This window comes from Sebastes umbrosus, chromosome 12, assembly GCF_015220745.1.
Source record: "Sebastes umbrosus isolate fSebUmb1 chromosome 12, fSebUmb1.pri, whole genome shotgun sequence".
Classification (NCBI taxonomy): domain Eukaryota; kingdom Metazoa; phylum Chordata; class Actinopteri; order Perciformes; family Sebastidae; genus Sebastes; species Sebastes umbrosus.
Window position 1 is genome coordinate 6,556,957 of NC_051280.1, and position 17,576 is coordinate 6,574,532.

Genomic DNA, 17,576 nt, shown 5'->3' on the forward strand with positions numbered 1-17,576 from the left:
ATTTTAAAAATCATTGTTTTTGTATGTATTTCCCACAAAAGGGACACTGTATTGAGCAACTTAATAATGAGTTCATTTTTAAATAGATTTGATTAATTTAATTGTTGTTCTGTACATTACAAAATTTCAGATTTCAGAGTGTTTCACAAGCTCACTTTATAGCAACTATAGCTGCTCAGTATTGAATTCACTGTCTATGATGTGGATTTATACTCAGTTTACAAACACTACCATGACATCTAGTGGAGAAACACCCTCTGTGCAAACTCTGCTATCTAAACACCACAATGCTCTAAATCAATTTATATTCCACTTTATGATATTCTCTTTGAATTTTACATATTAAATGTTTCTTTAAACACCTGGGCGGTGGCTTACTTACTATTATGTGCTCTAAATTACAATGAGGTCATCAGTAGATTAAGCTCCAACACTGCAGGCAACAAATAGGATAAAATGGTCAAAGGTCAAAGGCTTGTATCCCCGATGACACATTTGTAAGGGACTGGCCAAGTGGTGGAGGAAAGGAGTCGACCAATCACCTGTATATTTTCACCAGACTAAATACAGTATGATGCATTTTTTCTGCCATATTAAAGTTGTGCGTTAGAAAACAATCATATCTAGGCCAAAGAATGTATATTGCCAAGAAGTGAAAGTCAGTCGTTCGTTCCACCACAACATCAGCGCCCAGCAGCAGGGCTACGCTTCCGCCATTTTGGACTGGAAGCAACTACCAGACTGTAGGCAGATGTTTTATTGGCACTAAGGTAGTCTGTAGTCTGGTAGTCGCTTCCAGTCCAAAATGGAGGAAGCGTAGCCCTGCTGCTGGGCGCCGATGCTGCATTGGAAAGTGTCGTACAAAATTATTTCAATTCTATTGTCATATTCTACTAAAATGGCCTGTGTTGAACAATACAATATTATATATATATAATAAGCATTTTCAGTCCAAAATGGCAGCAGCGGCTGTTGTCAAAAAGCACTGGAGTTTCGTCTCTTTGCTTCTATACTCTTTGTCTAGGCTACAAGAATGAAAAAAGGGAAAAACGATATATATATATATATATATATATATATATACTGTATATCCATGGTTAGTCTATCATCTCACAGGCTGATTCCTGTATCCTATTTCTTTAGACTCTATATATTTAAATTTGACTACTTTTAGGACAATACAAATAAAAATACAATGATTCAGTACCACAGTGTTATTCTTGGGAGTGTGCAGAAGGATATCACACCAGCCAGTTGGCTGAGAAATCAAATGTAGCCTACTGAAAATATGACAATGAAACAATGAACTGAATAATAGTAAAACCCTAAATGTAGCCTAGCTTAAAACCTAATTTCATATTTGTTTGACCTTTATTTTAGTTGTAAAAATTGAAAATGGGCTAATATCACTTTTTTTCCTCCATCTAGACCACATTGGACCATCCATCCATCATCCATCCGTCCATCAATTATCTGTTTTCTATTCAGGGTCGCAGGGGAGCTGGAGCCGATCCCAGCTGACATTGGGTGAAGGCATGGTACACCCTGAACAGGTCTCCAGACTATCACAGGGCTGACACATAGAGACAGACAACCATTCACACTCACATTCACATCTACGGGACATTTAGAGTCAACAATTAACCTAACCTGCATGTCTTTGGACTGTGGGAGGAAAAACCAGAGAACCCAGAGAAAACCCACGCTAACACTATGAGACAACATGTAAACTACACACAGAAGGACCCCAAGTTTGAAAAACAAAAAAAAGACTTGTCAAACATGGTCATGACTCGTAAAACCTTAAAAAAAAAAAAAATCGTAAAACTCGTTAAACAAAAAAGGGAGATCTCACTGTGTATGAAAAAAAATATAATAATTATAAACATTAAAAACTCTAAAGACTGCTCAAAACCCATTTTAATTTTAATTTTGTGAAACCCTGACAGTGGAAGAAGAGAAACTCTCCGTAATCGTTCTTTTCTCTTTTCTCAGAGAATTGATTTCGAAATACTCCTGCTGGTTTACAAAGCACTAAATGGTTCAGGGCCAAAATACATTTCTGATCTTCTGCTATGTTATGAACCATCCAAACCTCTCAGGTCATCTGGATCAGGTCTGCTTAGTGTCCCCAGAGTCACAACTAAACATGCAGAAGCAGCGTTCAGTTTTTATGCACCAAATGTCTGGAACAGGCTCCCAGAAAACTGCAGGACCAACTCCAGCTCTGAGTTATTTTAAATCAAAGCTTAAAACTTTCCTGTTTGATGCTGCTGCCTTTTATTAAACCAGATAATGATCTTATACTGCACTAGAGCTTTTTACTCTTGTGTGTTATATTGTATTTTAGCTTCTATCCTAGCTTTTATTTTTAGCTTGTTTTTATTTTCTAATCTTTAAAGGGACTATTTGTAACTTTCAGAAATGCTTGTTAACAGCGACACCTGTGGCCGTCAAGTCAATGAAAGTCAGCATCGGGCTCGTGCTTGTGCTCGCTTTTAATAGACATGAACGAGCATCGCTCAGAACAGTGAGGCGACACACGTCAGCTAAAAGCACAATATCACTCTATATTTCAGCTGCTTGGCAGTAATGTTAGCTGACCAGACGAAGGTCTCTCCATGAATCAGTGCTGATCCTAGTGTTGGCTTTTCCTGCTTCAGCGTCAGTGCCGGGGCTCTGAGGCAGCGAGGCTCCGCAGCGAGTAACGTTATCGCCTCCCGACCGCAGCCGGAGTGAGCAGGAAGACACCAGCAACCGGTAAGACACAATAACGTTTCTCTCTGCGGAGCCCCGTCACTTCACAAGACACGGGAAACCTCTGTTGGTCTGGAGGAGCTGCAGCAGTTATTTCTGCCCAAACGTCCACTGAACATTCACTAGATATTCTCAGAGCTAAACTAACTTTTCTGCAGTGTGGAGTGAGCGCGCGTTCACGTCTAGAGGTGGAGCGAGACAGCGAGAACGCGCGCGCTGTGTGTGTGAAGGCAAGCAGGCAGAGGAGGAGAGACTCCAGCCACACGCGAGCGCGCATGTGTCACGACCCCGTACATTAAAACGCTTCAAAAGTTACAAACAGTCCCTTTAATGTTTTTATGTTTTTATAACTGTTTTAATTATGCCTTAATGTTCTTTTGCACTTTGTCGCAATGTTCTTGAATGTTTATGTAAAGCACTTTGAATTGCCCTGTTGCTGAAATGTGCTATACAAATAAAGCTGCCTTGCCTTGCCTTCTTTTGCCCGCCGCAAGATGGCGCCCAGGTCCGCCGCCGTGTCGGTGTTTTGTAGCTCCCTCCCTGTCGGAGGCTGACCTCTTTCCTGCGATGACAGTTTCCTGCAGGCTGCTTGAGAGGACTGGCCGCCCTCACAGCAAGATGAGCTGAAGGGGAGACAGGGTTATCTGAGTTTAGCTGATCGGCATGCTGTGGACTGGGCTGGTGGAGTGATTTTGAGTTTCTTTTCCAGGAAACAGCGGATGTCCCAGACGGATACTGGTGAGTGTGTTGTGTGGTCAGCGGTGAACACGGAGGAACAAGTTGTTTTCTCGCTGTTGTTTGGTTTACGCAGTGCTGCTGCTGGTGAAGTCCAGATACGTGTCACTTTGTGGAGAGAACGTCACGACGGATTCCGTTAAAAAAGATGGCAATTAAGAGTTGATGTGCTTAACGTTAAAAATGTACGCACCGTTACCAATGACTCGAGTATATTTTGGATGTATTAGTCGGTGCTCTTCTATTCGGCATACATATAATCCAACCAAATATCACATATTTCAGTAGAATCTCTACTCTCATAGCCGCTTGACGTTGCCGTCCACGGCGGTGTGTTGTGGTGGCAGAAGACTGCTGGGGCAACGCTTGAAGCACTTTTAAAAGTTTAAATTATACAAAAAGGATAGTGAGTAGGTCTATTGGATATATGCCGAATAGAAGAGTAATACTAAACGCTTCGTAATATAAAGTGAATTCCAATCTGTGAAGTTCGTACTGTTCCCAGGAATGAAGTATACAAAAAGTTGACGTTTTTGCAAAGGAGTTTCGTATTACGTCCTCTCCATACAAGAGGGTAGACACTAGAATTACAGGTCAGCCTGTATGAATATACTATAGGCTGTGAAAACTTTTTGTTTAGACTAAAAGTATTGTCATGTAGTAAACAGATAATATAATGAAGTAATCTTTGGTCTAATGTGGATCAGTTTGCTTGCTTTAGTCATTTACATGTTGCCAACTTTCTACTGCCTACTTGTTGAGGGGGAGTTGCTGTAACATGGAGCCTCTGGGGAAGGCCCTTTACCACACAGTCATCTGAGGTATCCTCTTTTGATATACCAATAGTTTAGATAAATTTAAATTTTAAGATTTTCAGTGATCACTTGGTTTGCTTTCTTACAAATTATATTATAGTGTTTTAAATTTTTTTTTTCCAGAGTATGTAATCTTGGAACACAGAAAGTCTGGTAGTATTTCTTTTGGGGGGGGAGGTTCTTTGTTTTACAGGAAGATAAATACTTCTTATAAATCTTTTCCACCCAGTGTGCTTCAGTGTTAGCACTAATCAAATAAACTAGTAAGACACAGAATCTGAATGGTAAATTTAGTTAAAAATAGTTTGTTGTTGATTCTTTGTCATGCTTAGTGTTGTTTTATTCCCTAGGGTATAACTACGTTATATCTGTGACGTAATTGTTTGACCTTTGACCTGTGGAGATAAAAACTTGCTGCTTGGTGCTGCAAATTTCGACACTAACGTTTGCCGTGAATGTCTCTCAAAAAATGTCTTTCCAGGTGGGAAATGAGCAACAGGATGGAGGGTTCAGCGGGACCAGGTGTCAGGGCGAACGGACCCATCGCAGCGCCCAGCAGCCCGGTTAGCTCCGGCGTAGGTCCACCTCTGTCTCCAGAAGAGCTGGCCGAAGAGCCACAGTCGTCTCTGACAGATATCAGCCAAATGTGGATTAAATTCGGCAAGACTTTTGCCATCATCTTCCCGATCTACGTCTTGGGCTACTTTGAGTTTAGCTTTAGCTGGGTTCTGATTGGACTCGCCATGTTGTTCTATTGGAGGAGAAACCACGGCAATAAGGACTACAGGATAAACCGTGCCTTAGCATTCCTGGATCATGAGGAGAAAGTGGTGAAGCAAACTTTGCCTACTTCTGAGCTGCCTCCATGGGTAAGTCCCCCAGCATTATTACAGTACATTCCTGCTGTTATCACTAGCTTGTCATTATTGCTTTGTAGTTTGACTCAATGTTTCAAGCTTCAATCCTCCCCAGCGTCAAGCGTAGGATGTCAACATTGACTGTTGGCCTTCCAAACTAGCTGATAGGGATCACTTAATTCCCAGCCACGGACAAAATGTAGTTTGTCTTTCAACTGAATTTCCTCAGTTTCTTCACTCAAAATAAGTACACTTTCCCTCAGGGAAACCTGGGATAGTAAGTATCCTACTTAGTTTAAGAAAAAAACAAATCAGACAGAGCCCCCCTTTTGAATATTCTCCCACATCCAATCAAATCAAAGGATCAGACCAGTACCCTGTAATTTCCCTATTAGGGTTAGTGGTAAACCAAACTCTCGTGTGAGATGTTGAAACTGCATTGCACGCTTTAGCTGTACGTAATACTTGTCACAAGACTTCTCTGTAACATTTTTTGAGACATACAGCATTTAAAAACTATTACTAACACTGAACTTCTCATAAGATAGGATACTGCAATTATTTCATTGGTGGAAAAAAGCTATTTTTGGGCTGTGTAGCTGGCAACAAATAGAGAAAATTAAAGTTTTTGGGCAGTTGGATACTGGCCAGCAATGTGTGTTTGCAGAAATTTCACAGTATTTGACTACATTTCTTTTGGATTAATAATCTGCAACCGTCTCTGGGAGACATTTCTCAGATGGTCCAGAGGTGTTTTACCTACCAACATGAATATGGTGACAATCAGGGCAACCCGAGATAAAGAGATGCATCATATCTGACACTAGATTCTGTGACACTTTCATATTAATCCACTGGACAAAACAAACTTTGTTGCTCGTTAAAGTTACTGTGAGGAACTTTTATGTGGTTATGAAATCAATTTAATACTGATGCCTCTATATGACTTACATTAGTAAACGAGATCATCAACGAGAAGATTGGCCATTTCTATATAGTTATTCTTAATGGCTGACATCCAGTCCGATTCCCCGCAAAGTCAGACAAAACTATTTACAGCATGCAGGTTCACCAGAAACCCCTTCAGCTCAGACTCCAGCGGGGCCTTCGGCGGACAGACCCAGATCTGGCTTCACTGCCACCTTCGAGCCACCGGTCCCCGCTGGAACACCACGCTGCTGGAGGCCCGGGCCAGAACCAGGACTGAGCGGGGTAGACAGTCAGACCCTGCTGCAGTAAAATTAGAGGTTTTCCAAAGGGACTCTGGTGCTCGGAAACACTACAGCTTTTGTCCACAGGGACCGCCAAAATCGACACGAAATGGAAGTTCCTCGTGGTAACTTTAACGAGAGTCTCATAACAGTCTTTGGAAAGGTCACACGTTTTAGACACAAGCTGCCCATCGGGTCCAGGATCTAATCTGCGTTGCACTCTTTTTGATCATTTTAACCCAGTTAAGCACCTGAAGGTGTTGGAGTCCTGAATGAATAATTTACACATGGCCTTTTGAGCCTGCGGGGCTCTCGAGGCTGGCCCTGTTAAGAGGAGGAGAGCCATCAAACTTGCTCTAATTGTCACTTTCTGTATCCGTCCCCTCGGTGTGGTTGCCTGTCTATGTGCAGTCAGGCTTCCCTGTGACACAATAAGAAACCAGTGTGAAGGAGGAGGATGCCGACTGGGCCACACGCCTTCAGCATAGCTGCCATTCTCTCTCTGTCTACTCATTCTCTGTTCTCGACATGTGGCGATCTCACCCTGCCAAAATGACTAGTTCCCGACATGCAAGGAATGAAGATCACTCACAGGATGTATATATGTGAGCACATTTACTTGTCAGAGCTAGATCTGTAAATGATTTCTTTTGGCCCGTGTTGGCAGAGATCCATAAGAGTACATAAGCTATTTTAGAGCAGGGCAATGGATGGAAAACATTAGTTCAGTCATGCATCGTTCCATTTCTGATTTCCAAGCTCTATGAAATCCACTAACACGTAATATCTGGAGGGATGCTCATGGTTTAAGGAGACAGTACACAAGTCTCTCTATATAAATACAGTTGACTTGATACGTCTCTAATCTTTTTGTTTCCAGTGGTGATAACACAGCATTCAGGACATACTCTTTTCATTTTGATTGGTTGTTAGACCTATCTTTGCTTTATAGAAGCTCTATACTGTACCACAGCTTACCCTAAGAGATTACATTTGAGAGCACCTTGCTGCATACATTTGCATATTAATGAGGAAAAGGCAGATTTATTTAAAATGACAAATAACTGTTTAATCCTTGCGCATATGGATTTACACTCAGTGGCCACTTTATTAGGTACTAGGGCCGTGTAGTGGCAAGAATCTGGCGATACGATATGTATCATGATACGGGGGTTACGGTTCAATATATTGCGACACTGTAAGCAAGGCGGTATATTGCGATTCTTTAATCTAATTTTAGGTCAGCTGTCATAGTATAAAGATACATCACCATATGCTTTACTTTTTTATGCAAACAGAACAGTGGGATCTGCATTTACATTTATCACAGTCTCTGTAACATCCGACATCATAGCACTGCTTCGAGAGGGCACATAGACTGAGATGGTGCATCTCTTTGCAAATGACATAAAGTATTGACTGAGTATCGCAAAACATAATATTGCGATATTCTATATTTTAGATATTTTCTCTCAACCCTATTAGGTACACTGGTACAATCTATCGCAATTCAATACAACTGTGTAGAACAAAATTAATATCTTTGTCGGGCCATGTAAGCACATTCATACTCATTGAGCAGGTAGTTGGACAGCACCTAAAAAGTTATACTACTTTATAAAAAATAGTAATCTTTTTCATGTGAAAGAAGGTTATATTAAAGGTTGTTTCATAAATTTGTGTGGTTAGATTTGTGCTCATTCAAAGACGGTGTAATTAAATGCTGAATGACTTTAAAGCAGCTCAGTTCATTTTTTATTTTGGCCCAATGAAGATGTCTTTGTTTCTCTGGCACAAAAGGGGAATAAATAACAGCAAAAACACAATAAACAACAACAATAAAAACGTCGGACAAATTGTTATTTGAAGTATCGGCCCAGAATTTTACAGAGCGGCCACTGAGTGTGGACTTTATTAGTAACACAAAAAACAACTTTACTTCTAAAGAAATATTTGCTCAGTACAGTATGTTGACTTAAGTACTATACAGTATAACTGGTGCAGCATTCTGTAAAGGTGACACTTTAAAACGCGCTCCTGCTGAGTGAATAGGAGAAATTCAAGATGTCTTTGCTGTTCCAGTTAGTCTAGTGAGTTATTGATTTTAGATTGCTGACCTTAGTTCAGGCCATATCAATTATTTCAACATTATTCTAAAGGTTAATGGCTGAAGATTATTATTCATAGCGACAGACAACTGACTGACACTGATCTACTGCATCATATAATAATTAGGTCTTAAGAATTCTGAACTTTTAAGATCTTTTCTGTAATTATGAAGCATTTCTACTCCACTCTTTGACTCAATGCCTCTGTAATAAAGGGGTTCCCATTCATTCTGCGATAATGTTTGCTTTTATTGCTGATGAGTCCAGAAAACTGTGAGAAGCTGAGTGGATGGCAGGATGCCAGCGAGACCAACCGCAGCCCTCTCCCATCACAGAGCGTCCCATCAACACATCCATTATCACAAAGACCTTGAGAAACACAGAGCTCAGCAATCGGCCCGGCGGGCCCGATGCAAAAAGAGACACGGTGGTGTAGAGCAGCTGTCATGTTGGTTGTGTTGTGTTGTGAGTCAGCCAGCTTATCTTTTTGTCTTGATGTTGCATGTTTGACCACGTCGCTCAGTAACCACAATAACATGGTTAATAACATTGGGATGTCAAACTGAATAATGCTGATTGACAGCTCATTGTTATGCCTGATAAAAAGGGAGACAGAGAAGCAAGTGAAAGGATGTTAAAGGATTAATGTGGCCTTTTTGATAAACAATCAGCAGTGAACTTTGACCCCTGGAAGACACTCAGACGCAGTCAATCTGTCCTTTTATAGAAGATACTTTATCTATTTCACCTCTGTCACACTGACCTCAAAACTCAACGATTAGAAGCTCATAGAAAGTCATCATGAGGTAATCATCATTAGGAGCCCGATTGTGTTATGTTACTGTTGGGTATAATAGTGAAATAATTTAACGAAAATCTTAGTGCGCAAGCTGAAGTCTTCAAAATGACTTGTTTTGTCCGACCAAGAGTTCAATACCCAATCCCAATGCTCGCATTTAAAAAAGCTAATCACTTAATCAAAAGTTTTCTATTGATTGATTAATCAATTAAACAACTAATTGTTTCAGCCCTACTTGAGACCATAGACTATATATAAGAAGTAGACGTAGTCACCGTGACGTCACCCGTTGGTTTGTAGACTGCCGTTTTGAAGCCTCGAGTTCGGCATTTTGGCCGTCATCATCTTGGTTTTTGGCCGTCGCCATCTTGGTTTTTGCAACCAGAAGTGTCACAAGAGGGTGGAGCTAAGTACAACCGAATGCTGAAACATTTTTAGGCGACCAAAATGTTACAATTAACTTTCATGAACTGAAAACACCGTGAAAGGGTTAAAGATCTAAGACGAAAACACGGACAACGCCGTAGTAGCAACCTGCCAATCACAAGGTAGCCCCGCCCTAAAGCATCCCCTGCTTTATGGTCTATTTGACTCTAAATGGGACCATAATTTACTAAATGAACATCATGCTATATTGAAGAAGACTTTAAACTAGCGATTGAAATAATAAACTCATGTTTACAATGTTTACTGAGGTAATAAATCAAGTGAGAAGTAGGCTCATTTTCTCATAGACTTCTATACAACCAGAGGAGTCGCCCCCTGCTGGCTGGTAGAAAGAATGCAGGTTTAGGGCACTTCAGCATTGGCTTCACTTCTCAGACCCGGAGGTTGCCCACTGGTTGAGGCATACAAAGCACTGTCTGTGAATGTTGTTTTATTCGACAACTTCCAGCTACTTCTTTGCCTTAAAGTTTGATGAGCTGAAGTAATTCTTTACGAATGAAAAGCTGCCACTACTTTCTCAAAAAGAAATCTGACTGTCAGAGCAAAATCCTTTTCTTTTCAGGAGCAGATAAATAACAAATATTCACTACATTTTCAGAAAAGACTAAAATCTCTAATTTATGGTTAATGACCTACCAATGTGGCTGTTGATGCTTTGGTAATCTCTCCAAACAAAAGATCCGTTAACTGTAATGTTCAAAGATTACTCAAATGTTAGCCCCCAGTCCAAGAGGTCCGCACTCTGCTTTCCTAAATCAGGAAGCAACAAGTGGATTTTTATCTGGTGGTTTTGGTGAATTTTATTGGCCTGATAGATATAACTTCATTTAATTTTCACTCCAGTTGCAGAGCGACAGACACAATGGACAGAATGCCGTGTAGAACCAACATACACTCAGTCTGTATGTAAAATCAACTAAATAAAACACATCTGCGATATATTCGCAAGCAGTAAACCAACCGTGATCAGCGGTGAAATATGGGCTTTGTTGGAGAGCCCGTCATCTTGGCTCACTCTCTCAGCAAATATGCCTAGAATGAGGCTTGGTGAGCAGTGTGGGCTGAAGCTCCTCATAGTGAACAGGCCCAGAATGCCTGAGGTAATGGTTCAGATTTATCACTGCATGACTCCCTCACTGCTGTCAGACACTAACAGATGCATCTATAAAGGCTTTGTGTTGAGTATTTAAGGTCTTATTGTCTCACCAGGAACTGTCTCATGAATCATTATCTGGACACACAGTTATGACAACTTTTAAAGGTCAAAAATAGCATGTATGATACCACCAAAGAGGTGGGTTTTTTACACCGTCTATCCAACAAAATGTAAATGTTTCTGTTTTTTTAAGTCAAGTGCAGAGACATACAATTGTCGTGACTTATACTTTAGTAATTAGCTAAGTAAACCAGTATTAGTGGCCAGTAAATTGTTAATGTTGATGCCATATATTAACGTATTCTCATACAACAGTTTGTATGATATCTTATGAAAACGTTATTCCTTCTTTTTTGTTCGTTTTCCTACCAATGTCCATCAACACGTGTCAATTTTCGGCTTGTTACATGCACACAGTCTTTTCAAAATAAACTTCCGTCTTCACATGAAACAACTTCCTTAGGTTTAGGCAATAAAACATCTTAGTTAGGTTCAGGAAAAGATCGTGGTTTGGATTAAAATAACTCCGTAAGTGGCGTTACTTACTTGACAAAAAAATCAACGTTGACTTCTGGTTTCACGCGGGACACGAACGCCGGTCTCCTGAGAGAACGTCCGGTATTTTTTGACCCTCCCGTCCACCCCGACCTCCTCCCTACGTGGCGTTCACCGCTCTTTATATTTCCTGGCTCGTGATTACATGAATTACACACAAATTGATTTTGCAGGATGTAAAAGTACAAGGCAGCAACTAACAATAATTTGAATTATGGATTATTATATATAGCTGCAGCCCTACTTTCAGTTAACCGTGCACGGCAGCTGGATTCTCACAAAGAAAGGAGATCAGGTGAGCATCGCGGTATCAAATATCACACGAAAATCCATCTTGTCGGGCTTCAAGTAATGCGTTTGCGTCCGGCTCGCCAGACAATGGACCAATCAGTGTCCTGTGAGGAGCTATTGCAGCTACGGTATTGTTTAGGTGTGTGTGACGACACAGAGAGGTGACTCCTGAAGAGGTTAGCGTAGATGCTGTAGCATCAGTTCTATCAGAACAGGAGAGGATTTCTTCATTGAAAGAAGAGCAAAGAACGGCACTACGGTGATGTTTTCACCTTCAGCTAGTTTCACTTTTGTTAGTTTGATTGACAGATGGTTCATCCAATCCAAGTATTTTTTTTAAAAGTGCCTGCCCCTGACAGGGTCAGGTTGACTTTCAACCACATCTCACAGTCTTCCTCAACCGATAATATTAGTAATCAGTTGTTAACAGCTCAGGAAAGGCTAGTAAGTGGACCTTGAGTGAAGATTTTTGTCAAACTGTACAAATACAATGTGGTGTTAGTTGAAGGCTGCTAGATACTGTGGAGTCAAAATGAAAGTATAATAAACAGGACAAATATGGTGGAAATAAAAAGTCATAACACTGCAAAAGAAAATGCATTTTCCCATGCTTTGGTTTTTAATACATTTTTCATTCTAATTTCATCACTTTTTCTGCCATTTACGTTATCAAACACGACACAGCTTTGGCCTTATACAACATTACTATCTACATGTGAGAGAAGCCATACGCTGTCTTTTCAGTCTCTGTTTTCATGCAGCGTGTAGCTCAGTGTGTCCATCCATGATGACTCGATTGCCTTGTAATCCTTTGATCCATACGAGCTGGAAAATCATAAAGTTAGAGCGGAACAGAGCAAAGATGAGCAGAGCCAGACTCCCATGTGCAACCTTTAAAGCTCTTAATGTGATTAGCAGTGCATAACATAAGATATGGGGCTGCAAGATGTAGGCCGCAGGTTGTTATAGAGTAAAACCGCATTCCTGTGGAAGAATACACAATACAAGATCTGATATTTGAGCATCTGACACTCAGTGTTTTGACTGGATGTAGTTTAAATAAGAATATGTCGCAGTAGCACAATGAACTTGTGCAGCCAGTATGCAGTGTTACGAGACATTTATTCTGCGGGTTTAGATCATTTATCCTGGCTAAAGACGGGGCTTCTTTTGTTTTTTTATGGATATTGCGGTCATATCATGTGTGTCTTAAACCACTAAGTCATCAGGACATCCAGACTCTTGTTTAACATGTTCAGTATATCAGTAACTTAATGTCAACTGCAAGCTGATGACTTGCGTGTGTTTGACAGTTGAGTTTAGAGCAGTTTAATCGTCTGTGGATTGATTCTGATTGCTTCATCCCATTTAACATAATCAGAAGAAGTGACAGTGGAGCAAAGGTCAACCAGGTGAAACCAAAACAGGGAAATGAAAGCCAGCACTGTAATGCAGATCCATGAGCCCCCCCACCCCAGGTGCGCCTCCTTCTGTTTCTCTCCACCTCCTCCTCCTTTTCTGTCTCTGTGTATTGTATGACATTGCACGGGTGGGGCCTCCCTGTTCTCTTGATGTGCCAAAGGGCAGGGCTCCGCTCCACGGCCCAGAATGGAAACAATGTGGAGGAACAGAAAGGCCTTGTGCTGCTCTGTCCTGGTTTCACCTCCAGTGAGTCTCGACATGTTGTCAATGTTTTCTTTTAAAACTCCCCTCCAGCACGTTGGATTTGAAAAAGACTTTGAGGTTAAAGAGCGGGGGTGTGTTTACATCCACATCTGTTGAAAACATTTGTTGAAAATCCTCCTCCTGGTCCCATTCACCTAAACAGAGCTGGGTAAATCTGCCTTTTCCTTTCACGCCTGGCATGCTTGGAATGAGCTGCAAGGCATACGTAACTTGACATCTTGACCGTCTCTTGACATGTTTAAAGATACTTTAAAATCAGTTGAGCATATTCTGTTGTTGCTTTTCACAAGAAGTGCCATTATTTGTCTGAGGCTGTGACAATCATGACTCATCACATTCACTACTTTGTCCCCCTTTAATCAAAGGACTATCCCCCTCATGACGCACTGACAGTTTGGGAGTCCTGTAGAGAGTTTCCCTTGTCTGGGACTGCGTACATTATTTTTCAACTTTAGTTTTGAACCATCTCTATCACATCATGTTGCTCGTCACAGCCACAGACTGTTATAATTAAAATGTGGAACTCAGAGGACATTTTGTCCAGGATGGAGACACCGGGTTAAAGACTGACAGGAACGGACAGTCCTAATGGAGTTATAAGTGAAGCGAAATGCCCGTTGATGCGCAGAAGGAACTGTGTAGAACAATTAATCAATACGACACGTTTGATGTGCACATAAGCACGGAGGGTTCTGTGGTTCAAAACTACACTATATGTAACGAGTGGATCTTGCCGTGTCCGTGCGTTATTGTGGCTTGACGGCGCGCAACATCACTCTAGTTACAGTTGTAGATGTTTCTACAGTAGCCCAGAACGGACAAACCAAACTCTGTTAACTTTTCCTTCTTGGGCAGGTGTTGATAACGGTATTAGTTCCCGTTGCCGTCGCTCTCTCTCTCTCTTGCTTGACATTCGCGTTTTTGCTTCAGCCATCGTAGCTCTCCCCACTTGGCACACGGGAGAGGATTCAGTCGGTTGAAATCTCCTCACCTCACCGCTAGATCCTACGAACTAGACCTTTTAAGGGCGCTTTCACAAGCCAACATTTATTCAGTTTTAATCAGACTCTGGTGCGGTTTGTTTGGCCAGTTGTGAACACAGTAATCGTATTCTGGTTCGGACCAAAACAATCAGTCTGAGACCGCTTGCGAGAGTTGGTCTCAGACCGTTTCCAAGCGAACCTAAACGCAGATAAATGGCAGGTTAACACGAGTGGGAGAGGACTGACCTGGCCTTCTGCAGAAGTCTGATGTTTGCTTGACATCTGGGCCGAAGAGAACACACAGAATATGCTAAATAAAGTCCACAAAATAGTGACGTTTATAAAGGTAATATTTTTGATAATTTGATAATGTGATAATTTAATATTTTTTTAATTTGTGCACTGTGAAACAGAACCAGAATAAATAGAAAAAAAGTATCAGTTATACTGATTTGGACTAGCCAAAAAGCGCCCTTAGCCTCTGATTCCTGCATGTCTCGTGTCTGTTGTTGTATTTTAGTATGTTTTTTTTGGGTGATGTTGTCTGTCCCCGTTTGTTTTTGCACATGAAAACTTTTAATTTTGCTGCCCATCTTGACCAGGACTCCATGGCAGAGGATATATTGTATCTCAATGGGACCTTTCTAGTTGAATAAAGGATAAATAAAAAGAAATTGTCACCATTTTTATACTGCACATTCCCCCATAGTTAAAAAGGTGTGTAATTCCTACAATCTTGACTTAATTTGGATGTAAACATCCTCAAACACTCTCAATCATTTTAATAGAAATCCATTGTGCTGGAGTCGATCCAAAACCTTTTTTACAACAATAAATTTCCTCTTTAAGCACTCGGAGCTTGAGCCACTCGTCTTTGCCTCTCCACTCCTTTCTATTGGGCTGCTTTGCATGTTGAGTAAAGTAATGCCATGTAAAACTGCATTACTGGAGAACAGCAACTTACTGATGAGTCAGGAAGAAGTCACATTAAACTTCACAAAAACTAATCAGTTGTCCACCTCTCTTGAAACTGTGTCCTCCAGGTAAACCTTTCTTTTAAGGTTCAGCAGTTCTACAGAAAGTCAACCAACACTCGGACTGTTGGGCTCTGGCTGAGAGGGGAAAACAATGCTGTCAAATATTCAGTTTCCATTCAAATATATTCAAACTATATTATCCCTTGAGGGAAATTTAGACCGCCGCAGGGTTTATAGTTAAAACACACAACATGTTGTTAAATCACAGTGAATAATGTAAACAAAAAGTGCTTCAACAACACAATTTCTTTCTTCAACTGCGACTTCTCCAGCGTCAGCAGTTTGTCACGTCGATCGATGATATATTTTGCTTGCCAACACTTCTTGGAAAGAATCCTGCTGTTATAAATAAATATGCTAATATGTTATACTGACAAGCTATATTGACAATTACATTTTCAAAGCTTAACAATAAGATGTGTATTGTCTGGATAGCACAACACAGCATCTTACTCTGCAGCCACAATCATTGCAGTTCCAGGAAAAAAAACGTAAAGCCCAGTCAAGTTAGAGATATTGTAAGAGACTGTTTTGTGAGTTTTATGTAAAATGTATTGCTTTATAATGCAGTCCTGCTGAGTTTAATAATTGACAACATGAGTGTTGTTTTTTATACCATTTAATAGACAATATTGTGCATAAACTTATACCCAAATTAGGGTTAATCAATAACATATACAGTATAAGCCCCACTTTAACCCTTTAAACTCAATAGACATGGTCCGCCAGTGCCTACATTAGTATTTCTGCTTATTGTGATGTCATTTCTTTGAGTATCTTCAAATGCATCATAACCTTAAAATATGTACAACCTGAATTAGAAGGTTATATAAATCAATAAAACATAGTAATTGACAAGTATTGAAATTGTGTCATAATGAAAAATGAAAAAACTGTCTTTTTCATTCAATTTTACTAAATAACACAAAACATATTGATCCAAAAATATTTCTAAATATAGAAACATGAACACAATATTTCTTAACATTCCATAAGTTATTTGAACTATGTCATTTTTTTTGTTTTTGAGATATGCTCATCTTTGTGAGTAGAGGCGTTTTGATAGTTTCATCTACAATAGAGAATTATTTCCCCAGTGCCTACGTTGGTATTTTTGCGTTATTACGTTCCATACATAACATAACATAATGACGTCATCATGAGCATAAAACGTGATAATGCGTAACACAGAAGCCTTGGCTTTCTGCTAGAAAAAGTATGAATGCTCTAGATATTAAAGTTTTTATTTTAGATTGATTTAAACAGGATCATGCATATGATTTCTCACGGCCATCATGGGGCAAAACTCTGGCGCCTTGTCACCACGTGTTGCACCGCACGTTACGCAACATAATGACGTCATAACGAGCGTACAATGTAATGACGCGAAAGACAGAAGCCTTAGCTTTACGCTGCAAAAAGTATGAATGCTCTAGCTATTATGGTTTTTATTTTAGATATATTTAAACAAGATCATGCAAACAACGATTTCTCTCGATTTGTCCATTTTTAAAGGGTTAAAAACGGTATGCAGGGAGTAGTTGCAGCTAACTACAGACTCACTATTGCACGCTGCACGTTTGAAATCTATAAAACATCAAAACCTAGTCCTAGTCTTTCCACCCCTCAGCACAATAGAGCATTCATATTTCCTCGACAGCTCCTCTCTCTCTCTCTGAACCTAAATATAGATGTCAGCATGAAGGAGCCGTCTCGTTGTATAGGTCTCCGGTTGTTGCACCTTTTCAACGCCTTCTGCAGTTTGAGGGAAAGCTGACTGAGCAGGTTTCCTGGTTGTTTCTGTTGTCGGAAGCTGCGGTTGTTTTTTAGTCAGCAGGCAGTAACAGGACATACATCTAAAATGATGACAGGGAATTCCTTTTTGTTTGTATTCATTATTAGAGACTTATTCATCCTCTCCACACCCTTCTCTGTCTGTCTCTCTCGGTCTGTCTCTCTGTGTCTCGCTCTCTCTCTCTCTCTCTCTCTCTCTCTCTCTCTCTCTCTGTCTCTCTCTTTCTCTCTCTTACACACACATGCATTGTGTTGGAGGTGTGGCTGGACAGGAAGGGTGGGGTTTCCAAACAGCTGTCACATAGTAGTAGGACTGTGGGCTCGCTTTGACTCAGATAAACACAC

General features: G+C 40.5%; 1 protein-coding gene across 4 annotated transcripts in view; it reads left to right on the forward strand.

Moving 5' to 3' along the window:
* The first annotated feature begins 3,324 nt into the window (after positions 1–3,324).
* Positions 3,325–17,576, forward strand: part of LOC119499268 (extended synaptotagmin-2-A-like) — a 65,053-nt gene continuing 50,801 nt past the window's right edge. For 2 of the 4 annotated variants that reach the window (XM_037788541.1, XM_037788542.1), the window contains exons 1-2: positions 3,326–3,495; positions 4,789–5,176. In XM_037788541.1, coding sequence (XP_037644469.1) covers positions 4,796–5,176 — 381 coding nt within the window. In that variant the 5' untranslated portion in view covers positions 3,326–3,495; positions 4,789–4,795. Of the gene's footprint in view, positions 3,496–4,788; positions 5,177–17,576 lie in introns of all 4 variants that reach the window. The other 2 variants (XM_037788540.1, XM_037788543.1) reach the window with 2 other exon arrangements.